Source organism: Halichoerus grypus, chromosome 12 (assembly GCF_964656455.1).
Source record: "Halichoerus grypus chromosome 12, mHalGry1.hap1.1, whole genome shotgun sequence".
NCBI classification, from domain to species: domain Eukaryota; kingdom Metazoa; phylum Chordata; class Mammalia; order Carnivora; family Phocidae; genus Halichoerus; species Halichoerus grypus.
The window spans coordinates 77,549,305-77,577,037 of record NC_135723.1 but is presented as its reverse complement, the minus strand read 5'-3'; the positions used below and the strand labels follow the sequence as shown (position 1 = coordinate 77,577,037).

At 37.3% G+C, this 27,733-nt stretch overlaps 1 protein-coding gene across 4 annotated transcripts in view; it reads right to left on the bottom strand.

Moving 5' to 3' along the window:
- The window catches only part of CPED1 (cadherin like and PC-esterase domain containing 1), a 265,948-nt gene that overhangs the window by 199,965 nt on the left and 38,250 nt on the right, over positions 1–27,733 (bottom strand). For all 4 annotated transcript variants that reach the window (XM_078059501.1, XM_078059500.1, XM_078059502.1 and 1 more), the window contains one exon: positions 10,706–10,812. In XM_078059501.1, the coding sequence (XP_077915627.1) occupies positions 10,706–10,812 (107 nt within the window). The remainder of the gene's footprint in view (positions 1–10,705; positions 10,813–27,733) is intronic.

Genomic DNA, 27,733 nt, shown 5'->3' with positions numbered 1-27,733 from the left:
TGTGGTCAATAATTTGGACTCTGTACATTCCCTCAACCACCCCTCAACAGAATGACTAGGAGGAGAAACCCCCAAAATAGTCAAGACTCAGAGACTGTGACTTCTGCCACAGATTTACAAATGGATACAGAGATAACCAAGATGTCGGAAATGGACTTCAGGGTAGCAGTTATGAAGACAATAGCTAGAATGGAGAAATTGATTAATGGCAACATAGAGTCTCTAAGGGCAGAAATGAGAGCTGAACTGGCAGAACTTAAAAATGCTATCAATAAGATCCAATCTAATCTAGATACTCTAACAGCTAGGGTAAACGAGGCAGAAGAATGAATTAGTGATCTAGAAGACCAATTGATAGAAAAGAAGGAAAAAGAGGAGGCCTGGGAGAAACACCTCAAAATCCATGAAAACAGAATTAGAGAAATAAGTGACGCCATGAAACTTTCCAATGTCAGAATTATTGGGATTCTTGGGGGGGTGGAGAGAGAGAGGACTAGAACATATATTTGAGCAAACTGTAGCTGAGAACTTCCCTAATCTGGGGAATGAGACAAACATTCATGTCCTAGAGGCAGACAGGACCCCTCCCAAGATCAAGGAAAACAGAACAATGCCCTGACATGTAATAGTAAAACTTGCAAATCTTAGAACCATCTTAAGGGCAGTTAGGGGAATGAGATTCCTTACGTACAGAGGGAGGAACATCAGAATAACATCAGACCTATCCACAGAGACCTGGCAAGCCAGAAAGGGCTGGCAAGACATATTCAGGGTACTAAATGAGAAGAACATGCAGCCAAGAATACTTTATCTGGCAAGGCTGTCATTTAGAATGGACGGAGAATTGCAGAGCTTCCAAGACCAGCAGAAACTGAAAGAATATGCGACCACTAAGCCCGCCCTGCAAGAAATATTAAGGGGGGTTGTATAAAAGGATAAAGACCCCAAGAGTGATATAGAACAGAAATTTACAGAGACAATCTATAGAAAAAAGGACTTCACAGGCAACACGATGACAATAAATTCATATCTTTCAATAATCACTCTCAACATGAATGGCCTAAATGCTCCCATAAAATGGCACAGGGTTGCAGATTGGATAAAAAGACAGGACCCATCCATCTGCTGTCTATAAGAGACTCATTTTGAACCTAAAGATACATCCAGACTGAAAGTGAAGGGATGGAGATCCATCTTCCATGCCAACAGACCTCAAAAGAAAGCTGGGGTAGCAATTCTTATAACAGACAAATTAGATTTTAAGCTAAAGACTGTAGTTAGAGACACAGAAGGACACTATATCATTGTTAAAGGGTCTATCCAATAAGAAGATCTAACAATTGTAAATATCTACACCCCCAACATGGGAGCAGCCAACTACATAAGCCAACTGTTAACCAAAATAAAGAGTCATATTGATAATAATAAGTTAACTGTAGGAGACCTCAATACTCCACTCTCAGCAATAGGCAGATCATCTAAGCAGAAAATCAACAAAGAAACAAGAGCTTTGAATGACACACTGGACCAGATGGACCTCATAGATATATACAGAACATTCCACCCTAAAACAACAGAATACTCATTCTTCTCAAGCGCACGTGGAACTTTCTCCAGAATAGAACACATACTGGGTGAAAAATCAGGTCTCAACCGATACCAAAAGATTGAGATTATTCCCTGCATATTCTCAGACCATAATGCTTTAAAACTGGAACTCAATCACAAGAAAAAATCTGGAAGAAATTCAAACACTTGGAAGCTAAAGACCACTCTGCTCAAGAATGTTTGGGTCAACTAGGAAATCAAAGAAGAACTTAAACAATTCATGGAAACCAATGAGAATGAAAACACATCGGTCCAAAACCTATGGGATACTGCAAAGGCGGTCCTAAGGGGGAAATACATAGCCATCCAAGCCTCACTCAATAAAATAGAAAAATCCCGAATTCACCAACTAACTTTACACCTTAAAGAACTGGAGAAAAGGCAACAAACGATGCCTAAGCCACGCATTAGAAGAGAAATAATTGAGATTAGAGCAGAGATCAATGAATTAGAAACCAGAAACACAGTAGATCAGATCAACAAAACTAGAAGCTGGTTCTTTGAAGGAATTATTAAGATCGATAAACCACTGGCCAGACTTATCCAAAAGAAAAGAGAAAGGACCCAAATTAATAAAATTATGAATGAGAAGGGTGAGATCACAATTAACACCAAGGAAATAGAAACAATTATTAGAAATTATTATCAACAACTATATGCCAATAAATTGAGCAACGTGGAAGAAATGGATGCCTTCCTGGAAACCTATAAACTACAAAGACTGAAACAGGAAGAAAGTGACAACCTGAATAGGCCAATAACCAGTAACAAGATTGCAGCGGTGATCAAAATCCTCCCAAAAAATAAGAGTCCAGGGCCTGATGGATTCCCTGGGGAATTACCAAACATTCAAAGAAGAAATAATACCTATTCTCCTGAAGCTGTTTCAAAAAACAGAAACAGAAGGAAAGCTTCCAGACTCATTCTATGAGGCCAGTATTACCTTAATCCCCAAACCAGGCAAAGACCCCATCAAAAAGGAGAATTTCAGACCGATATCCCTGATGAATATGGATTCCAAAATTCTCAACAAAATCCCAGCTAATAGTATTCAACAATTCATTAAAAGTATCATCCACCATGACCAAGTGGGATTTATCCCCGGGATGCAAGGGTGGTTCAACATTCACAAATTAATCAATGTGACAGAACACATTAATAAGAGGAGAGAGAAGAAACATATGGTCTTCTCAATTGATGCAGAAAAAGCATCTGACAAAATACAGCATCCTTTCCTGATTAAAACTCTTCAGAGTATAGGGATAGAGGGAACATTCCTCAAGTTCATAAAATCCATCTATGAAAAACCCACAGCAAATATCATCTTCAATGGGGAAAAGCTAAGAGCCTTTCCCTTAATATCAGGAACATGACAAGGATGCCCACTCTTGCCACTATTGTTCAACATAGTACTAGAAGTCCTGGCAACAGAAATCAGACAACAAAAAGAAATAAAAGGTATTCAAATTGGCAGAGAAGAAGTCAAACTCTCTCTCTTCACAGATGACGTGATACTTTATGTGGAAAATCCAAAAGCCTCCACCCCCAAATTATTAGAACTCATACAGCAATTCAGTAATGTGGAAGGATACAAAATCAATGCACAGAAATCAGTTGCTTTCTTATACACTAACAATGCAACTATAGAAAGAGAAATTAGACAATCAATTCCATTTACAATAGCACCAAAAACCATAAGATACCTTGGAATAAACCTAACCAAAGAGGTAAAGGATCTATACTCTAGGAACTACAGAACACTCATGAAAGAAATTGAAGAAGAAACAAAAAGATGGAAAAACATTCCATGCTCATGGATCGGAAGAATAAACATTGTTAAAATGTCTGTGCTACCCAGAGCAATCTATACCTTCAATGCCATCCCAACCAAAATTCCAATGACATGTTTCAAAGTGCTCGAACAAACAATCCTAAAATTTGTATGGAATCAGAAAAGACCCCGAATCACCAAGAAAATGTTGAAAAAGAAAAACAAAGCTGGGGGCATCATGCTGCCTGATTTCAAGCTATATTACAAAGCTGTGATCACCAAGACAGCATGGTACTAGAACAAAAACAGACATATAAACCAGTGGAACAGAATATAGAGCCCAGATATGGACCCTCAACTCTATGGTCAAATAATCTTCAGCAAATCAGGAAAAAATATGCAATGGAAAAAAGACAGTCTCTTCAATAAATGGTGCTGGGAAAATTGGACAGCTATATATAGAAAAATGAAACTCGACCATTCTCTAACACCATACACAAAGATAAACTCAAAATGGATGAAAGACCTCAATGTGAGACAGGAATCCATCAAAATCCTAGAGGAGAACATAGGCAGTAACCTCTTTGACATCGGCCACAGCAACTTCTTTCAAGATATATCTCCAAAGGCAAGTGAAACAAAAGCAAAAGTGAACTTTTGGGACTTCATCAAGATAAAAAGCTTCTGCACAGCAAAGGAAACAGTCAACAAAACAAAGAGGCAACCCACAGAATGGGAGAGGACATTTGCCAATGACACTACAGAGAAAGGGCTGATATCCAAGATCTATAAAGAACTTCTCAAACTCAACACCCAAAAAACAAATAATCAAGTCAAAAATGGGCAGAAGACATGAACAGACACTTCTCCAAAGAAGACATACAAATGGCAACAGACACATGAAAAAATGTTCATCATTAGCCATCAGGGAAATTCAAATCAAAACCACATTGAGATACCACCTTACACCAGTTAGAATGGCAAAAATTGACAAGGCAAGAAACAACAAATGTTGGTGAGGTTGTGGAGAAAGGGGAACCCTCTTACACTGTTGGTAGGAATGCAAGTTGGTGCAGCCACTTTGGAAAACTGTGGATGTTCTTCAAAAAATTAAAAATAGAGCTATCCTATGACCCAGCAATTACACTACTGGGTATTTACCCCAAAGATACAGATGTAGTGAAAAGAAGGGCCATATGCACCCCAATGCTCATAGCAGCTATGTCCATAATAGCCAAACTGTGGAAAGAGCTGAGATGCCCTTCAACAGACAAATGGATAAAGAAGATGTGGTCCATATATACAATGGAATATTACTCAGCCATCACAAAGGATTAATACCTAACTTATAACAACATGGATGGGACTGGAGGAGATTATGCTAAGTGAAATAAGTCAAGGAGAGAAAATCAATTATCATATGGTTTCACTTATTTGTGGAACATAAAGAATAACATGGAGGACATTAGGAGAAGGAAGGGAAAAATGAAGGGGGGGAAATCGGAGGAAGAGATAAACCATGAGAGACTGTGGACTCTGAGAAACAAACTGAGGGCTTTAGAGGAGAGGGGGGTGGGGGAATGGGTTAGCCCAGTGACGGGTATTAAGGAGGGCACGTATTGCATGGAACACTGGGTGTTATATGAAAACGATGAGTCATGGAACACTACATCAAAAACTAATGATGTACTGTATGGTGACTAACATAACATAATAAAATTAAATTAAATTAAAAAAAAAAAAAACAAACAAAAGAAGAAAATAGCACTAAACATACCTCAAAACGAACTAAACTCTGAAGTTCCAAAGGCCCTCAGTGATTTGAATCACCGACATTTAGTGGAAATTCAGTGCTAATCCTGTTTCAAACTTTAATATATAGACTTCACTTCACATTGAAGGGCATTATTGCTTCCAGATATAAAATCCAGTCATTACAAAACTGTTTTCTAACAAAAATTTGTTCTTAGAAAGCTTCATAGACATTATCATAAATTCAAATATATATTCTACCTTATAAAGAAAAGACATAAACAAGCTTAATTCTTTCCTTCGCTTCTGAATTTACAGATGGATTATCTAGCTATTATCAAACAAATTCCAAAAAGAATGTCCCAAATGGCAAAGCCTTGTTAAAACCAACAGAAAGAGATCATGGTAAATTAGCTTGAAAAGCAGATTCATTTCTGAGAAATTATTGATTACTTTCAAATTAACTCACTCTAAACTTATCAAGTATTGTAGTTTCTCCATTGTATCCTACTAACGGGGCTATCTGAAAAGAGCTCAGCTGCAGTTTAGAAGAGAGAACCATTTGGATGTCTTCTTTGGAAAAATGTCTGTTTGTGTCTTCTGCCCATTTCTTGATTGGATCATTTGTTCTTTGGGTGTTGAGTTTAATAAGTTCTTTATAGATTTTGGATACTAGCCCTTTATCTGATATGTCATTTGCAAGTATCTTCTCCCATTCTGTTGGTTGTCTTTTGGTTTTGTTGACTGTTTCTTTTGCTGTGCAAAAGCTTTTTATCTTGATGAAGTCCCAATAGTTCATTTTTGCCCTTGCTTCCCTTGCCTTTGGCGATGTTTCTAGGAAGAAGTTGTTGCGGCTGAGGATGAAGAGGTTGCTGCCTGTGTTCTCCTTTAGGATTTTGATGGACTCCTGTCTCACATTTAGGTCTTTCAACCATTTTGAGTCTATTTTTGTGTGTGGTGTAAGGAGACATCCAAACGGCCAACAGACACATGAAAAAGTGCTCAACATCGCTCGGCATCAGGGAAATCCAAATCAAAACCTCAATGAGATACGACCTCACACCAGTCAGAATGGCTAAAATTAACAAGTCAGGAAATGACAGATGTTGGCGGGGATGTGGAGAAAGGGGAACCCTCCTACACTGTTGGTGGGAATGCAAGCTGGTGCAGCCACTCTGGAAAACAGTATGGAGGTTCCTCAAAAAGTTGAAAATAGAGCTACCATACGACCCAGCAATTGCACTACTGGGTATTTACCCCAAAGATACAAGTGTAGGGATCCGAAGGGGTACGTGCACCCTGATGCTTTATAGCAGCAATATCCACAATAGCCAAACTGTGGAAAGAGCCAAGATGTTCATCGACAGATGAATGGATAAAGAAGAAGTGGTATATATACACAATGGAATATTATGCAGCCATCAAAAGGAATGAAATCTTGCCATTTGCAACGACGTGGATGGAACTGGAGGATGTTATGCTGAGTGAAATAAGTTAATCAGAGAAAGACATGTATCATATGACCTCACTGATAGGAGGAATTCTTAATCTCAGGAAACAAACTGAGGGTTGCTGGAGTGGTGGGGGGTGGGGGGGATAGGGTGGCTGGGTGATAGACATTGGGGAGGGTATGTGCTATGGTGAGCGCTGTGAATTGTGTAAGACTGTTGAATCACAGATCTGTACCTCTGAAACAAATAATACATTATATGTTAAAAAAAAAAACTAATGATGTAATGTATGGTGATTAACATAACATAATAAAAAAAAAGTATATAATGAAAAAAAATAAAAGAGAGAACCAGAAACACAGGTTATAGTCCCACTTACGACATTTAACAGAATCGTGACCTTGAACACATCACTTTGCTTCTCTCTTAGAGCTTTTGGTCTCTGAGTTCCACTGTCTCACTAAGGTTTTGATCAATTCAGTAATTCAATCATCAGTTGTAGTTTTTACAAAATGATTCACTTAGAAGTGCTCTGAAACAGTTTGTTGATTAAACATTCTCCAACCCTGGCCATCTTGTTAACTATATTCATTCAGTCAGCAAATAGTAAACTTCAGCCCACAGTGTGTAAGAATGAAGCCAGGGCTTCTGCTGAACCAGCTCCGGTGAAATCTGCTCGAGCAACACTGTTAAATACCCAAGTTTGAAAGTCTCCAAAGATTCCAGAGTTGGAGTCACTTACATTCTTATGGCACTGGGAGTGCGGAGGCTATAAGTATAGACCACCATAGATGTTAGTGAGGTCTACATTTCTCAAGTTCAAAAAATGAGAAAGTTCAGAGGCTAAAAGTAGAAAACAAAGAAGAGTTTTCAGAAGGTCCTTAAGTTTATAATTCAGACTTCCTAAGAAAGGCTGGAGGGAAGAGATAGAATACTGCAAAAGTATGGAGAAACTACAATAAAGGTTGTTTGTTGTTTTTTTTTTTTTTAATTTTTTTATTGTTATGTTAATCCCCATACATTACATCATTAGTTTTAGATATAGTGTTCCATGATTCATTGTTTGTGCATAACACCCAGTTCTCCATGCAGAACGTGCCCTCCTCAATACCCATCACCAGGCTAACCCATCCTCCCAACCCCCTCCCCTCTAGAACCCTCAGTTTGTTTTTCAGAGTCCATTGTCTCTCATGGTTCTTCTCCCCCTCCGATTTCCCCCCCTTCATGCTTCCCCTCCTGCTACATTCTTCTTCTTCTTTTTTTCTTTCTTAACATATATTGCATTATTTGTTTCAGAGGTACAGATCTGAGATTCAACAGTCTTGCACAATTCACAGTGCTTACCAGAACACATACCCTCCCCAGTGTCCATCACCCAGTCACCCCATCCCTCCCACCCCACCCCCCACTCCAGCAACCCTCAGTTTGTTTCCTGAGATTAAGAATTCCTCATATCAGTGAGGTCATATGATACATGTCTTTCTCTATGTCTCAAAATAAGAATGATTTTTTACTTTTGCTTCTGATAATATGTATGTAATAGGAAAAAGAAAGATTCTTTGTGTAGTATCTTAAAAAAAACAACAGGGGTTGTCATTAATAAGAACAACAGCCTATCAATTATAAACATTTAGAAAGTGTTTATAAACTAAAACTGAAACTACAGTAATACCATTAACTTGGTAAGGAGAGTAGACATTTGAATTTGGACTATTTATAAAGCGTAAGAAAGCACCCCGGGCAAAAAACTGGGAGGGCTCACTCATGAACACTGAGAGTGACACCATTTCACACAGTATCTTAAAGGACTGCTCCTTTTCTTCATTAGACTGGTACACAATTCTACTGTTTATCTTATCAAAACTCAGATGTTCTCCATAAGGTGTTCAGTATCTTCCACAAGGAAGAGAATTAATGACAAGAAGAGTCTTTATCTCCTTGTCTCTCCCATACAATTATCATTCCATCAAATTCACCTGAAAATGTGCTCAAATGCTTTATCCTAAGAGCCATTTCAGAAGTTCTCAGTGCTCCAAGTACTAAAAACAGCATCATGGTTCTAGGGACTGCTAATCCTACAAACATTTAGAGCTACAAATGATTCCCTCTGCTCTTGAAATGTTAGAACCTTTCTGTTAAAGGTGAAATACAGCTCCAGTTACTAAACTTAGTGTTACCCCAAATAGTGGACCTCACTTCACTTTCCACATCACGGGGACCAATACAGTTTTAAAATCATGTTCCTCTCCTTCTGACTAGAGAGATGTCGGGCCATTCATTTTTTAAAACAAATCTTCTGATCACTTTCATCAAGCACTTAAATTCCAAAGCTTTGATGTGATGAGTAATCCTAATTTGAGCCAGGGTTCTTTCTTTGTTCATCTAAGAATCCCCAACAAATATGAAGCAACTTCTATTCTGAATATTTATGTTGACATAAATAAGTCATGGTTCATAAATCTTCAAATTATTCATGCTCTAAAGTGACAGTTATCTAATGTGTACCATTTAGAACTTATGAATTCTTTAAGAATATTCATTAGCACAGGCTGTAAATGCAGTCTTAAATATTTATTTAGAAAAATTGTATAGTGATGTGGTTAGGAAAAAAAAAAATTGAAGTCAAATTGCCTGAGTTTGAATCCTGGTTGCTTCATTTATTAGCTATGAGGACTTAGGCAATTCTCTTGATTTTCCTGTGCTTCAGTCTCCTCATATGTAAAGAATGGACATAAATATGTGAGCACTTAGAATGATGCATGGCACCAATAGGAGGCCTTGGCAACAGATTGTTGGGTAGGAATGGAGAGAGTACATATGAGAGTCCCTGGCTGCTTCTTCACAGGGCTATGATTTGGCAATGACTATATTTCCCTACGTTATAGCTCCTTTCCAGTAATCCCTCTTTCTTGGCCTTAGCTCTCATTAGGTTTTGCTAACCAGCCCTTCTATATACCCTTCTTTAGACCAAGGAGGGTAGTAAAACCTTACAAGGCTATTGGTCCTTGGGGACCTCTAATCTTTCTTTTTTCTTAATCTTTTTTTTATTAGATTCTCTCTAATCTTCTTTCTCTTATTTTGTCAAAACCTCAGTAAATAGCTCCTTCATTAGTTTCTCTTCATTAAATCCTTTCAAGTATGGCATTTGTCTCCTGCTTGGAGGTTAACAGATACTCACAGGGAAGACTGTAGACTTTATCCTATAGTTGATGTAAAGACATTCAAGATTTAAGTGCAGGAGGAACCAGGTTAGTTCAGCATTTTATTTTTCATCCTGATAACTGTGGGCAGGATGGATTTCAGGGGCCAAATACTTGCTTCAGAAAAAAGCAGTAAGGAGGATTCTACAATTAACCTGGTAAGATAAGGTGACTGGCCAGAATAAAAATAATGAGTATGGATATTTCAGAGATAAGATACTTGAGAAGCATGTAGGAGTTAAATTCCCTAGTACTGGTAATTGATAGAATGCAGATGACAAAGGAAAGGAAGGGATCAGAGGTGAAGGCCGGATTTCTACCTTAGGAAGTGACAGAGTGATTGATCATGCTATGACCAATAGAACAGAAGTCCTGCTGAGCTACTGAATGCAAGAGTAGAAGTGATTTACCAGGGAACATATGAGCTAGTTTTCTCCATGTTGAGTCTGAGGTGTCTGTGTGATATAAAAGTGATGTTTAACAGGTAGTTATACATGTGAGCCTGAAGCCTGGGAAAAGACTTGAACTTTAGATGTTACTTTTGGGAATCATCAACCACCTTGGGAATGGTGTTGAGGAGCTCCACAGGCATCTAAAGTATGAGCAGAGGAAAGGAGGTTATGAAGAAAACAGAGAAGGAACGGCCAAAGATTTACAAGAAGGAAAAAAAATCATGTGCTCAGCCCAAAGGCCAAGGGAGCCAAGAGTTACAGGGAGGAAGGAGATATCAAGATTGTCAATTGCAGAAATATCAAATAATCAGTGTAGCTACTACAATACTATTTCACTACTGAGAAATAGCTACTAGTTTTGATGTTTTGATGCTTTTCTCACATTTAAAAAAATATTATGGACCAAGAAATGCTGGTGTTAATATCCAAAGGGCTGTTAAAATCTGTAAACATTTTGAAAAAAATATTTACCTTTTGATGTAAACCTAAATGGCACATGTCTTCCTTGGATATGCAAGGTTTTCCACCAGCTTCCCTAGAAGACAGGCAAATGAGCAGATCCCAAGAGCCCAAATCACCTATTAGCAAAAGAATATTGAAAAACAATTTTTTATCAGATTTTTGAAGGCACCATTTTTAGATTTAAGAATGTTATTATTTAAATCCTAAAACACAAGAAAAATGATTCTGAATATATTTAAAAGTCAATATTTGAAGTAACTAAAATTTTCAACTTTTCTAATTTAGAAACATTTTTGTATTTAGTATTATATCAGGGAAAATTCACTTATCTAAAGCAATGTCATAAAACTCCTTTAAAAGACTAAAAGTTAAATGTTTTAGGTCACTAAGTTCATAAATTTATAAAGTCTTATTTGGAGATTGGGAGGAAAGATGATTATAAACTCTTTTAAGATAGGGGGTGATTGCAAAATCAAATAATGATAAGAAGCCAAAACACCAAATATTTTGTTTTAGATTTTGGTATCACCATTACTTTTCACAAATCTGAAACAGATATACTTTTACATGATTTCTTACAAAGAAAAAGTGTGGTCAGCAGAAAATAAAATTTAATGAAAATTTAAAAAAAACAGGTTTTGTCTAAAAGAAATTTGTAGTCTAGTTATAGATAGCAGAGTTGAGCTCAAAATACAGAGTATAACATGGACTAAAGTAAATGATATTTCAGGACAAAACTCTTTGCCAATAAATCTAGTAACTTGCCAAAATAATCTCAGAAGAATACATTCTTGCATAATACTTGAACATTTGAAAATTAACATTTGTGTGTTATGAGTTTATTTTCCCTTACTCTCTTTGATTTATTTATATGTTTTTTATCAACATGTCTTGCATATAATTGGTGCTTTAAAGATATTTTTTATATGAGGGGCACCTGGGTGGCTCAGTAAGTTAAGCCTCTGCCTTTGGCTCAGGTCATGATCTCAGGATTCTGGGATCAGCATTGGGGTTCCCTGCTCAGCAAGGAGTCTGCTTTTCTCTCTCCATCTGCCTGTCCCCTACCCCCAGCCGCTTGTGCATGTGCTCTCTCCCTCAAATAAATAAATAAATAAAACCTTAAAAAAATATTTGTTAAATGAATGAATAACTAGCCCATGAAAGGGTGGTAAACATGTTACTTTAGAGACAATATAGAAATAGGTATCTCAAAAATAACCAGAAAAAGAACACTAAATAATGTATGAAAGGATTGATATTACTTGGGAAAATTCCCTATTTTGGGTGGAAATCTACTTTTAAAAACTTAAGCAATTTCTATACACATGGCCTGTTTTGTTGATCAGTCCTGAGATAATGCTCCTTCATAAATATTTATGCCAGATCTCACAAGTCATCTCTTGCATTAGGTATTAGTGGCTTCTAAAAAGCTAGAAAATAACCAAATCTTAAAGAGTGTCTCACTTGAACACATAATGCTTTCAAAGAAGGGTTTTATAGAAAAAAACAAAAAAAGATTGATAAGGAAGAGTGACCTATGACCATCAGGAATGAAATTTCACTCTGCACTAATCAAATCCTTTACATGTTGACAAGCTCTATGCTCTCTGGGATACTGGTTCTTCTGTGTGTAATTGTCCTGTTCCTAGAAGAGAAACCTCTCCGCCAACAAAGGGACCCAGGCAACTGAACTCAAGTTAACATGTGAGTTTTTGTCCTAGAGCTTCTCTGTTTGCTCAATTATCTCAAGATGCTGGAATATAGCACAATAGTTCAAAGGGACATGGAGAAATGATGCAGGTGATTTAGGGGCGGGAGAAATCTATGCAATAGCCATCGGCCTTAGGCTTGAAAGGTCTATGCTGTTCCATGCATCCTCACTTTGAAGGAAACTCCAAATGGATTCCTGGAGCCAAAACCAAATACTCTATGATGATTCCACTACTTTATTGAAAATGTGCACCTGGCACTTTCAGCCAAAACCTTTTGATATGGATTCAAAAGGGAAAACACCAAGATGGTTTCATTTGATATTATTTCTAGCCCAAGAAACACTAAAACTCTAGAAGAAACCTGACATTATATACTCAACCAAATATTTTAAGAAGACAAGGATATGCAAAGAGAGGATTTCAAATCATGAACTGTATTGTTTGGGCATTAAAAACACAGTATTTTTTATATTCCTCCAAGTCTGACACATACTCCCTTTCCCTACCCAAGGCGTACACACAATTTTTCAATTTGATTACAATATATATATTTAACCCATAAATGTTCAAAACTGGAAGACATGTTTAAATAATTCAAAGCATCTAATGTATTAAGAACCTCCTATGAGCAGGACATTGTACTGGAATTATGAGTGTAAATAGCAAAAACAAAAAAAAAATACAGTCACTGCCCTCAACCATCTATGAGAGACCTAAATGAACATTAAAAAGAATTTAGGATAATTTATAAAGTGCCATACAGTTTCTTGACATTCATAAGGGTTACCCCTTACCTCTCAAAACTATTTAACAAATACTTCAAATTTAAAATTAATATTTCAAAAATACTTTATAGCACATACATTTACCCTTAAAATGAAAGTAGAGCATAGCCAAAAATTTCAAGTAATCTCTTCAGATATTTCTTGCCTAATTCTTGCCACCACAGTCTGAAAAATGCTGATTGTTTCCACTCAAAATTCCTATTGTTACCCTCACTGAGTCCTACCTCAAACTTCTAAATCTCTATTTCCTAGTTAAATCTTGACTGGAATGGAAATGTATTTTAGATAAACACATTCAAGTTTATAATTTAATGCATATTTCAGTGTATTATTTCATTCAGTCTTAGTAATAATGACAAAAATAAATTTTAAAAACCAAAAAAAAAAAAAAAAAAAACCTTGAGTAGACCTTTTCACTTTCTCTTCATTTCCATCTTGGACCTTAAAAGTCAACTCCCTCCCCTGATGCCCACAGCCCCTTTTTAAAGAAAAAGCTTTATTTGTTTTATGAGTGGCACCATGTATTCAAACTTGGTTTAAAAAACCCCAAAAGCCACACTGTAGTTAGAAACCGGGCAGAGAAAAAAGCACATTCACTAGCTGAGAAAATCACATTCAGAAGTCAACCTTGGGTCGTTTGGGAAACAAATTTGTACCTTAGCAAAATTACAAATTGCTGAATATTGTGGAGCTTTGGGGCCGTGCTCAACTCGCTGAAAGAAAGAGCAGTTAGGAGGCAAATGCCCCGGGAGGGGGAGGGTACAGCAGAGACCAGACTGCGGGCACATTGTGGGGGGGCAGCCTGCACGGGGGGTGCATTTGGCCTGCATGATTATTGTTTTGTTTTTGTTTTAAATTTTAAGTATTTGCCATAATGTGAATGTCAGCATAATTCACATAAAAATCCAGATTTTTGTCTTCGTTTGAAAACTTGGAGGCTGTGGCGATACTGGGTCCATTTCCTACAAGGCAGAAGGCAGCCACTGACGGAGCTGAATACAGCCTCCCACATTTTCTCCTGTTTATGCCACGTGGCCCGGCCTGGCCCCAACTGCCTGGCTCTGCCACCAGGAGGCAAACAGTCCAAGGCCTGGTGTAAAACACTGTGTGTCAGTGCATGAGTTGCTCATTCAGCACGTTGATGTTCCATGCTTTAGCTTTCAAATGAATTAAAGTTGTTCATCAGGTAAACTGGTCTTGTTAAGATGACTGTAGGCGAATTGATATTTGGTCAGTTGGTCTTAAAAGGATATCTGAACACACCCTTTGATCTCCAGATTTGGCCACCATGCTCTCCCACAAGGCTGAGTAAGGTCATTTCAACTCCAAAGACATTTTACTGGCTGTTAAAGTTGGTAAGGACTGAAGTGTGGTCTCTTAGATTAGTTCTTTCTCTCAGGAGCCTGGAAAAATCAGGAGTGGCCTGTGGACATCTTTTTCACTTATGTCTCCTCTCTCCAGTTGGACCGGTAGGAGACCCAGGTATCATTCCTAGGTGGGCCTGCTCTCATCTCTTTCTCATCCACAGTTTCTCTTTGGACTCTTTTACGACATTCAGCCTGTCTCAGGGCTATTGCCATAGTTTTAAGTAGCCTATGACAGGGTTTTTGTTTTTTTTTTTAGGCACTGGGGCAAACATTCTGTATGTTGGTCTTACTCAATGTGTTTCTTCTGCCCTGGAAGGTTGACATTATTAGAGTGTAAGAGCTGAGAAGTCAGATTTGGATTTGGAAAAAAAAACAGGCAAAGCTGCCGTGGGCCAACTTGGATGGTGGTTTCTTAGGTTTTCCTGGCAGAGGGAAAAGGAGACCTTTATACGATTCTGCCTAGCTCCTTAGAATATTGCACTAAGATTTGAGTGCCAAAGCCACATTAATAAGTAAATAAACTGTAGTACTAGTATTAGTAGTGATGATATCAATAGTAAATCTTTCTTGAGCACTTACAGTAAGCCAGGAACTATTCCAAGTATTTATATTAATTCATTTATTCCACACTACATCCTCCTGGATATGATTATTCTTTTTTTGAAAAGCACAGTAAGGTTAAATAACTTGTTCAAGGTCAGCCATCTAGTTAGTGGTGGGAAGAGAATTTGAACACAGGAAGTTTAGCTCCAGGGCCCATGTTCATGACCATTATATCATTATCCCCTCAAAAACCACAGAGGCAATAGAAAAATTCAGCTTATGCTACCTTACATATTTTAACTTATGCAGAACTTCCAACAACACTATGGGGTAGAAGCAATTATTCCACACGCTTTACAAAAGAGGAAACTGAGACAAAGAGGGATTACATAGGTTTGGTATTTTTCCAGCTACTCTTTAGTGCATCTATTTTCCTTTGGGATCTTAGAGGCAAAAAGGACTATAACAGGTATCTCGGGCATTCCCAGACCCCCACCCAGCAATAGTGCCCCAAAACATTATTAGCTACCACTGGTAATTGAAGTCAGTAAAATTTTTATCTGTAGAAGGAGGGAGCACTCAACTGCACATGTACTCAGGAACTATAAATATTAACTTGGCCTCCACCTACTTTTGAAAAAAAATCTCTAAAAGTTTCTTAGATTTTTTGACAGTTAAAATGATTTCTTTCCCTGTCACAAAGAAACCAGAGCAAGGCTAACTTCCAGACTGGACTAGCCAAGCCCGTAAATAGGGAGGTCATAGGACATTGTTCTAGGAAAACAGGATGTGGATGTTCTGTTCTCCAGCTCAAAATTACAAAAACATGAAATATCTGTATAGGCTTCTCCCCATAAACTGTGGAACAAAATTGCTGATAACACCGCACTATCATGCCTCCTTGGTGTCGGCTCAGATAGCAACGAAGACTCCACAGATAGGGTCCGGATTTATGAGTTCAGACATAAGATGGCGCTGAGTTAGTTTTTATCCTTCTCTTCTTGTTCTCAGGAGCCAACTAACCTCTCAGTGTTAAAAATAAGAGCTATTTTAAAAGGTTTTGTTCTTGTTTTTGTTTTAATCAAGCATCTGCCCTATGGAGTGAGGGCTGTCTTTATAATATTTCCAGTCTCTCAGAGGCAGGCTGCCATGTAAAGCAAACCATCATTTCCTGGCTCTCAAATGACCTCCCTCATTGATAAAGTCTACCGGTTCAGTAACTCAATCCAGAGAACAACAGAGAGCTCTGAGATATTATCATTCATGTAAATGCCATATATTTTCAAGGAATGACAACTTCAGTTTTCTGGCACACTATATAAAAATCTAGGAATATTAAGTCTTTTCTTGCTTTATTTTTCTTCATAGCATTTATCATGGTCTGACAGATTATATATGTCTTGTCTATGTGTTTATTGCCTGCCTGCCCTTTCCATTAGAATGTGAGCTCCATGAGGGTAGGACTGCATCTATTTTGTTCACTGCTATATCCTCAGTATCTACAACAGTGGCTGGGATTTCAGAAATATTTGCTATATATTTTGAGATCCATAGTGAATGTATAACTGAATGTGAGCAACAGATCAACAATTAAAACTCTATCTCTGTCAAATAAATAAATAAAATCTTTAAAAAAAACTGAATCAAAAGCCAGTATATTGTGAAAATTAAAAATGGAAATAATGAGGAAAAATATTAGTTTACAAAGAGGACCTAAAGATATATTTCGGTTCTTAGTAAGAATAAGGGAGAACTAAGCTTAAGAAAATAAAATTAACCATTCCTAGCATTTAAAGAAATTATAAAAACAAAGCAGATTCCAAGTGCTTTACTTAGTGGAAAATTTTTTTTGGGAACACATACATCACACTGAAGCAGAAAAGATTTATAAAGTCTGACTTGGAAAATAAACTTGTCCAAGAGGTTCCAAGACACATAGCTATAAAAGCCAAGCTCATTTACTTATTCACAGTATTAGACTGTTATATTCCATAAGGATACAAGTACAGTGATTTCCTAAAATGTGTGGGTTTTTTTTTTATCAAGAAATACTGAAGATGTTTAAATTATAAATAACAGATGACAGTCCTTTATAATCCAACAGGAGAGTATTTCATATAGTCACTGTGCCATCTGTATACTCTTTTATTCTTCACAACTAGACTATGAGAATTTTACTGAATAACAACATATTATCTTCCCTATGTCAATCCTTTATCAGAATTAATAAATATTGTTACATTCATGAATACATTATCAACTTATTGATGACAAATCAGGTTCTATGTTTGATAACACCATAAGATTGCTGGATATAAATTAGCCATTGCAAATACCTGTATTAGTCCCAAATCATTCAAGTTGCATTAACCAGTTCTCTTAACTGTATTCTTTTTTTTTTAATTTTGTTATGTTAATCACCATACATTACATCATTAGTTTTTGATGTAGTGTTCCATGATTCATTGCGTATAACACCCAGTGCTCCATTCAGTACGTGCCCTCTTTAATACCCATCACCAGGCTAACCCATCCTCCCACCCCCCTCCCCTCTAGAACCCTCAGTTTGTTTCTCAGAGTCCATAGTCTCTCATGGTTCATCTCCCCCTCCAATTTCCCCCCCTTCATTCTTTCCCTCCTGCTATCTTCTTCTTCTTTTTTTTTTTTTTTAACATACAATGTATTATTTGTTTCAGAGGTACAGGTCTGTGATTCAACAGTCTTACACAATTCACAGCGCTCACCACAGCACATACCCTCCCCAATGTCTATCACCCAGCTGCCCCATCCCCCCCACCCACCACCACTCCAGCAACCCTCAGTTTGTTTCCTGAGATTAAGAATTCCTCGTATCAGTGAGGTCATATGATACATGTCTTTCTCTGACTTATTTTGCTCAGCATAATACCCTCCAGTTCCATCCACGTCGTTGCAAATGGCAAGATTTCATTCCTTTTGATGGCTGCATAATTAACTGTATTCTTAATATGATGGATCTTCAGAAGAGTAATCCAGCACCCATAATAAATTTTATTCATGACTTTTCTTTAATGACAAAAACCATTCCCGTTCCTGTATCTAACACTGATTATTGTAGACAGTAGATGTTTATTGGGTTGACTATTGTGATTTTCAGAATTTAAGAGAAATCATATATATAGGACCTTTAGATCTTCAATGATTATACAACATGGTCACAAAATCTAATTAAATCTGTTTCCTTACCCCAAGAGTCTGGTCACGAATCTTTGCTTGTGATGTCTCTGGCTCCTTACCCTTTAAGAGCTGATGATAAAAACTTTGTGCTTTACCACAGAGAAATTCTAAGCCATTCTCCCCTTGGTGCTCCAAACCCACACTAGAAACCAAGCTTTCCTGTCCCACTGTCTACCCTCTTTCTGCCCTGTGAGAGGTGGTGAAGATCAATGAGATCATTTCTGTGAGGAGTTTTGAGCTCCTGAAATTCTTCTGCTTTACTCATAAGATCAAGAAACCAGTATTACGCTTAAACTTTTGCAAAAGTTTAAGAAGACTCCTGTTCTGAAGAAATTTTCCATCAAGAAGAGTTTGAAAGGAAATAGATCAGTTTATTCTTACAAAATAAATTGAAGAAACGTTTACTTTAGAAAGCTCCATAGGTTTTTTAAAATGGTATTTTTAAAGATTTTCAGGGCACTTCTTTAGGCTGCTGTTGAAGTGTAATCGAACGTGTGTTTAAACTTTTACTGCTTTTAAGACTATTGTCTGTCTGGGATAAAACTCTCATTATAGCATTTTACCAAATTTCTCAATGTCTGGAATTCCCACCAGCTTGAAGACCTTAAAGGAAATGAACACTGCGGCAATTTTAAAAATCAGACTACACCTTGTGCTTAGATATTGGTTTCTAACATCATTCTTCAATAAAAGGAACCACAGGTCCTTGGAGAAATGGCCGATTCAAGGGCCTGGAGTAGTAAATATACAAGATGAGCTTAGAGCATCACTGTGCCAGAAAGTAAGGAAGAGCTCAAAACCAAACAAGGAAACAAACAAAAGCAATGGTGGAAGTATGTCAAAGGGACACCAGGATCCAATAGCCAAAACTGTAACAATTTGAGTAACAGAATAAGTACTATTGGATTATAACCCAAAATATAAAATAACTACCCATGAGTCCATGCTGATATAAACCAATGATCTGAATAAATAAATAAATGGGGAGAAGAGATAAACCTTGCGAGTAGAAAAATACCAAATAATGTATGGAGCTACTGCAAACTCAAGGAGGTGGGGCACAACTTCCTGGTCCTTCTTTGTGAGCTGAACAAAATGCCATCCTTCCAAAGAGTACAGTATGGAAAGTGGAAGTAAAAGAATAACAGCGGAAGACCTGACAAACACTACCTCAGGCAAGTAATCTTAATATTAGATCTTGCTTAATAACCATGTCTTGACTATAACTTGAGTCCTTGCTTAATAACCATGTCCTGGGGCGCCTGGGTGGCTCAGTTCATTAGGTGTCTGCCTTCGGCTCAGGTCATGATCCCAGGGTCCTGGGATCGAGCCCCGCATTGGGCTCCCTGCTCGGCTGGAAGCCTGCTTCTCCCTCTCCCACTCCCCCTGCTGTGTTCCCTCTCTCGCTGTCTCTCTCTCTGTCAAATAAATAAATAAAATCTTAAAAAAAAAAAAACAACCATGTCTTGACTATGGTTACATTCTAAATGTAGGTGTCCTTGCTTAATAACCATGTCTTGACTATAACTTGAGTAGTGTCACCTATGAAATATCCTGATGCCTGAATATAATGTCCTACTCCCAATACTTGTTATGAGGTTGGTGCTTTAAACTGAGTTCTTTTATTACTTAAGTACTTGACATGAGTTTTTGACAGACATTCCTTATACCAAATTCCACATTATGGAACAGGAGGTTTTAGTGTATAATTAGCATTGTGACACTTCATTTAACAAATATTATTCCTTCTTCCTGTTTTATTAAAAGTCATTTTGCATGACTTCTTTAAAATGCAATGAATGCAACCTAGTCATGTCTGGTTTAACATTTTATAATAAGGCACTGGGGACTATGAGCAATCTGAGAGGGAGGATGCAGTCATTGATTTAAAATTTATTCTAAGAATAATTCCACACTAATTCAGCACAGATGAGAACTAAGGCTTAAGAAAATTAATTCACTAACATGAGAAAAAGAACCAACTCCCTCAATGGCTTATTACTTAATGCAACAAGTATTTTAGGATTACACATCTCCTGCTCATAATATATTATTTTCAATCTCTTTGGAGATTTATTTAACCCAATCATATATTTCTGTAAGATATTTATGGGGCAAGTCTTATCTTCCATTTTCAAATCAAGCAATAGATAATCTAATGAACTTGTTCAAGGTCATTTCAAAAAGTAGTTGTAATAATAGTACTAACATTTAGAGAATGTTATGAGGCTTAAATGAGTTAATATTCGTAAAGAGCTTAGAACAGTGCCTAGTACTTGACGAGCTTTATATTAATATTTGTTTAATGAATAAATAGGTGAGTGGAAGGTATACACAGGCAGATAAATTCCAGACCTAGGTGATGAACTTTCAAGAAACAAAATACGACATCTTCCAGCTTATTATTTAAGGCTTCCAGATCTAGGTGATGAACTTTCAAGAAACAAAATACGACATCTTCTAGCTTATTATTTAAGGCTTCTGTGTAGAGTGATATAAGTGTAATTTAGGAAACACAGTGAACAATCTTCTTTTCCAACTCTTTATTATCCCTTTGTTTCTTCAATAGGCCTTTTTACCATAGGAGGACAGACACTCATTAGTGGCTTCAATCTAAGGAAAAGGGAGGACCTACCTCATCAGTGGGTAGGCTTCTGTTAAAATTCATGCACATTATCTAGAACCAGGCTCAGCAGTTTTCTCACTGGCAGTAAGGTACATTTGCTAGAGTAGGAACAAATGATGAAGAAATGGACATTCTCATGAGTGAGTAGCAACAGCCCCAAGTGGTAGGTGAGACCTGACCGACTAGGCCAGCCTCTATAGCACCCTAAAGTGGGTGCTTTAGGTAAGGAGGCACCTGGGTAATGGACAAACAGGTCTACCACCTAAGACAAGTTTCAACCACTTCACAATTTTCTGAAAACTGGCCCTGCTCCTAGAAGCCAAGACGATATTGGAAATGTCTCCTGAGGCTAATAATTCTATTATCCATGAGATGAGTAATTAGGTCAATGTAAAACTATGCCAAGTATTATTAAAGTGTACCATACTTTCAATGTGACTTGTTCTTATGCATCTAACAGGTATAATTTATCCCATAGATTTTAACAGAATCCTGCAAAATCATAGTGTCCTCTTATCTCATAACATTAATTTTCCACCTCTCCAGAGATGCTTGGAACATATTTGCTATTTTTCTAATTATTTACTACTCAAAATTCATATAGTAATCTCATTTCTTTATTTTGATTATCATCTAAAATCATTTTGTTTTATTGACATTCTTAATTTTAGATTTACATACATATTTTATAATGTTTTGATGCTTTAACTTCTCTTAAATTGATTCCCAAGAATAATATTGCTGGCTTAAAAAGTGTAAGTATTTTAAATTTTATACATTTTTCCAGATTGCTTTCCAAAAGAAGACTAGAAAATTTCACATTTCCACAAGGAAGATATGAGAGCTTCCACTCCCAGAATTCCTACCAGCAATAGGTGATATCACCAATTTTGGGTTTTGCCAATTCTATGAATGTAAAGTGATATTTTATACTTTAAACTTTTTCTGTAACCTTCTCTGAATTTCACAATCTTTTCTTCTTTGTTTTGCTATTTGGATATGCTTTCTATAAACTTTTTTTTTTTTCAGTCATCTCTACACCCAACTTGGGGCTTGAATTTACAACCCCGAGGTTAAGAGCCACATGCTCTACCAAAGGAGCTGGCCAGGCACCCCTTTATAAACTTCTGATTTAAATGCTTTGTATAAAAAAGTTTTATGAATAAAAATGAAGTTTAAAAAAACATCATTTAGCATAATAAAAATATTTGCAATTGATGTGCAAGTAAAACTTCCTTTTTAGTAAAAAATTAAATTGATGTGTCATTTTTAACCTCACCGGATTAAAAAACATGTTAACATCTATCCCTTAAAGATTGAGTACTAGCACAGGTGATGAAAGTCAAAATAGGAACCATCCTTTTGTAGAGAGATTTGGCAGGGAGAACCACAGTTTTATTATTTTCACCATCGGCCAAATAATCAAGTGTTACACTTAGATCTCCAAAATGTAATATAAATGAATATAATAGCAAAGTTGTATTGTATAGCAATTAGCTGAAACAATTCTAAATATCTATCGAGAAGGACTCTGTAAAAATCCCATGGTATTCCATATAATAAAATACTAAAAAAGAATGAAGCAAAAATTTTCACACACTTTGCAGAAACTAGTGTGCTATCGTGGTTAAAGAATCAGGTTTGGTAGGGCGCCTGGGTGGCTCAGTTGGTTAAGCAGCTGCCTTCGGCTAGAGTCATGATCCCAGGGTCCTGGGATCAAGCCCCGCACTGGGCTCCCTGCTTGGCGGGGAGCCTGCTTCTCCCTCTCCCTCTGCCTGCCTCTCTGCCTACTTGTGCTTTCTATCTCTCTGTCAAATAAATAAATAAAATCTAAAAAAAAAAAAAGACTCAGGTTTGGAGAGAGACAGTCGTAGGCCAAACCTCAGCTGTGTCAGCTCTGGGATGCATTGCTCAGTTCCTTGTTTGTGAAACAGAAATACCTACCTTACAGACTAGGAGTGAGAATTCAATGAGCTAATGTAGGTAAAGTGCATATCACAGCACATTTAGTTAATAATCAAAAAAGACAAACTTAAAACTACTGATAGGAAAATCTATTCAAATTTTTAAGCCTATGTTGATATGGCAAAGCTTTATCAGAATATCTGAATATTAACATTTTATCTGTTAAAACATGTGGGATAAGCTATCGTATAAAGAGGCAGGAGGCAAAAGGGTAAGATGCAAGTGTGTGTGTTCATGTGTATGTGTGTGTGTGTGTGCATGCACGCTTGGGCCATTCTTGGAGAGATGCATGGAAACATGCACAACAGTAACTGTGTTATCTCTGGGTGGTGGGATTTGGATTTAACTTTTCACATTCCTCTTTGTATTTGCAAACATTTGGTTAAGTATTCTACCATAAACATGTAACATCTTAGAAAATGGGACTATTTTCTAAAAATGTAATTAGGATATGCACACTTGCAGCCAAGTAAAGAAATATTATTCTCTAAGAAAAATGACATTTGTCTTTTCACACATTACATATCTTTCATAGTACTATAAAATGTCAATTAACTGTTATACAGAAACAAAAATGTATGGAAAATTAACCTGGATCTTGATCATTTTTAAAATTCAAAATGTCTCCGGTATCACAAAGAGTACCTTAAAAATACTCAATGTATCTGGTGAGTAATATACAAAGTAATAGAATTTCTTTCCATAAGACAAGAAATAAAAATCAGTCTCAGCATGCAATAATCATGCTGTGTAGCTATGAGTTAGAGATTTCAGGTACCCACAAAATAAGGTCTTGCTGATAAACTTTAATATGCTATTTCTCCAAAAAGTGGACAAATAATGAATAGAAATCCTTGAGCAAACAAACCAGTGGAAATGCAAACACTCATTATTCCTGATATGTTGGCTATCTGGATGAGCCTTCAGATTACCATGGAATGTGCCTGCCTTTCTGGCATTCCCAGCATTCTTACTATGATGCAAGTACCAATTTCCAACAGAAACAATCTGTTTTATACTACAGCTGTGATTTTGGATTTCCACGCCATACTTCCATAGAACAACAGGTCAAGTTCTCATTCTGAAAACAACCTCACTTATTAAAATGACAGAGTTTTGATATTGGTGAGGTTTAGTGAGATGAGAATTTTTTTGCATGTCTAATGGGAAATGCTTTTAACCTTTTCAGGTAGAATTTTGACAGCATGAATCATGAGCCTCAAAAAGCACCCTCATTCTTCCTTTCAATAGTTTTAATTTTAGAAATTTGTGCTAAGAAAAGAATTAGAAATGTAGACAAAGACTTATATAGAAGAATTTATATACAAGAATTATTTACAACAGCAAAACAATGGCAACATCATAAATATTGAACAATGTGGAAAAGATTAAGAAAATCATATTAAACAAACATTAAATACATCCACATAACATAATCTTACATAGCCACTGAAATAATGTTTACAAAGATGTTATGGCCTGTGTTTCTAATAAATAGTATCCTAAAAAAGCAAGCTAGAAAATTGTGTAAAATATATAAAACTTATAAAGAAACAAGTCCCAAAATTAACTGTCTTTGTGGGTGGCCTTATAGGTAATCTCCTCCATTCTTTATTGTACTTTTTATGTATTTTGCAATTGGAATAGATCCTAAAGATTATCTAGTCCAAAAATCTTCATCTTCTGTAAAATGAAAGACTTCTGAAGAAATGAGGTAACTTAGTCACAGTTTCATGTTGCCAATAAACCTAAGGCAGCTTTCCTCTTTTCCCTAGTACCTTCTTGCTGCTCCTTGGGGGCATAGAATTACCACTTGGGATAAATCATATGTCTATGTTTTTACCTCAATCCCACTATCTTCAAGCAAGCCCAACATGTCCAAAGACATTTTAAATGCAGCTGCTTGTTGCTATCAATTTAAATGGGCCACTAGCCTTGACTATAAAGAATTAAGGTAACATGTACCAAGACTTTGCATGCCAACTTATAATTAATGGGTTTAGCATCTATTTGATTTCAGGAGCAGGGCTTCTCACCAATGTGGAAGATTGGCGCAGAGTCCTGGCAAGGCAAATGGGGAATTATTTGGCCACTAACTACTTAAAGAGCAAATAGGCAGAACTTCTTTGTGCTTCTGGAAGAAACACAGAGAAACTGTAATAAAGAAGTATCCAGCACAGTAGTCTCAACACATGGTCCAGGACCAGCACATTAGCATTACCTGGGAATTTCTTATTTCTTAACACACCTCCCCATTGTTACTGACTGCGTCAGATCTACTAGGAAGAGGGTTCAGCAATCTGTGACTTAACAAGTCTTCCAGACAATTCCAATACATAGTAAGTTTGAGAATCATGGGCCCAGCAAATAGTAGGTACTATGCTTGTGCTTTGCCAAAACTATGCTCTTTAAACAACCATCCAGAGAGGGATTCCCTTTACCTTCTGATAAGTACAAAACACAGAGCTCGCTATTAGGGAAGCAAGGCACCCTAAGCATCATCTCTGCCCTTTATACCCCTTAATCACTTGTTTGGTCACCCTGATAATGAGGTGGAATGCTAAACAAGATTTTTTAAATTCTAAAAGTTCCCTGTTCTAAATAGACCATTTTGTTGCACAGATGATGAGATTCTCATATGACTTTTATATTTTTCCTTAGAGAAAGAGCTGAAAAGAATTATTATTATTACTATTAAAAGACTACTATTAACTTCTTGGTGGAATTCTTTCCTTGAAAGCAGAGACATCACTGGCTTGACCAACTCTGAAACGAGGTTACAGAGAATTCGTCACTAAGGGCAAAGAGTATGTGAGTTTTGTTTTTCAGTTGGTTTTGCTCAGACACAGCCTGGAGCACGTTTCATTTTGCTCTACCATACAGCTATATCCTATCACACTAAGTAGTTTTTCCCTAGTTTTCTAAGAAGCAAATGGTGCTTGAATATGCGAAGGAAAGATTCAGTTATTTTCTTAGTATATCTGCAGGTTTATTTTTTCAACTGCTTATTCATTTAATTGTGTGCCTACTAGGTATATGCAAGACATTGTCTTATGCAGAGTAAATAGATAAATAAAACATTCCTTGCTTTACAAGAAGTTTATAATATAGAAGGGGAGATGAGATGAACACAACAAAAAAATATAAAAATATATAACACAAAACATACTCTAGGCCTCAGAGATGTGTGAATCATGTGTGATGAGGTCTCAGATAACTTGTTTACCATTTCTACTTTGAGGGAAATTCATGGGTAAACTTACAAATTAATTTAGATTTTAAGAAATGGCAGACAGGAAGGAAGCCTCGGAGCCAAAAACCTCAGTAGCAATGCAAATCACAAAGCTTTGAAATGTGATCAGGCAAAGGTGAGTAGACCAATAGCAGGGAGCCCACACATTACTATCACTTAGGAGCCCTGTAAAAAAAGAGTGATGTCCAGGTTCATTCTCCTCCTCTAAAATTCTGATATCATTTTCAGAAGCAGGGCCTGGGCATAGACTTCTGTTAAGATCCCTGAATCATTCGGGTGTGAAGCCAAGCCTGAGAATCATGCTGCAGCTGGCATGGGAAGCTTTGAATGCCGCGCCAAGAAATACCTCTTCTGATTAGGAGGAAATGAGATTTCACTGGAGACTTCTGCATAGGGAAGTGATGTAAGCAGAGCCACGTTTGTGTAATATTAAACTAGCAGTCGTGGTGGGGGCGTACTGTCAAAAGCAGAGACCAGCACCTGGGCGAGTATTTAATTGCCACTGTGATAGCATGAGAAGCACAGAATGTGGAGCCATGGCCCAGATGCCTAATGTGTGCTGCAGCTGAAGGAGAGGGAGAACCAGAAGATGAGCTTTAGCACACGAGGGGCTGAGGGAACGCAGTACTCGCAAGAGAAACCTGCCGGCAGAACCACAGACGTTACTGGGGTGGAAGATGACAAGTGTAGTTTGCTACGTGTTGAGACAGTGGGACACACAAATCAAAACATCTATCAGGTACTTGAAAATCAAGACTCTCTAAAACTCTGCCTACAGAAGACAGATTAGGATTCAACATTATGCAGAGGTTATATCTACAGAGGAGATTTTTTTAGTGAGATATAATTGCATATAACATATTAGATTCAGGTGCACTACATAATGATTCAATATATGCATATATTGTAAAATGACCACCACAGTAAGTCTAGTTAACATTCATCATCACGCAGTTACAAATTTGTGTGTGTGTGTGTGTGTGTGTGTGTAGAACTTTTACCATTTACTCTCTTAGCAACTTCAAACATAAAATACAGTGTTATTAACTATAGTCACCATGCTGTACATCGCATCCCTAGAACTTATTTTTTTTTTTAAAGAATTTATTTAGGGGCGCCTGGGTGGCTCAGTTGTTAAGCGTCTGCCTTCAGCTCAGGTCATGATCCCAGGGTCCTGGGATCGAGCCCCGCATTGGGCTCCCTGCTCAGCGGGAAGCCTGCTTCTCCCTCTCCCACTCCCCCTGCTTGTGTTCCCTCTCTCGCTGTGTCTGTCTCTGTCAAATAAATAAATAAAATCTTTAAAAAAAAGAATTTATTTATTTATTTGAGAGAGAGAGCACACAAGTGGGGGGAGGGGCAGAGGGAGAGGGAGAAGCAGGCTCCCTGCTGAGCAAGGAGCCCGACACAGGACTCGATCCCAGGACCCTGAGATCATGACCTGTGCCAAAGACACAGACACTTAACCAACTGAGCCACCCAGGCGCCCCCCTAGAATTTATTTCTAACTGGGAGTGGGTACCTTGTGGCCACCTTCAACCATTTTGCCTAGTCCCCCCTCCCCCTTCTGGCT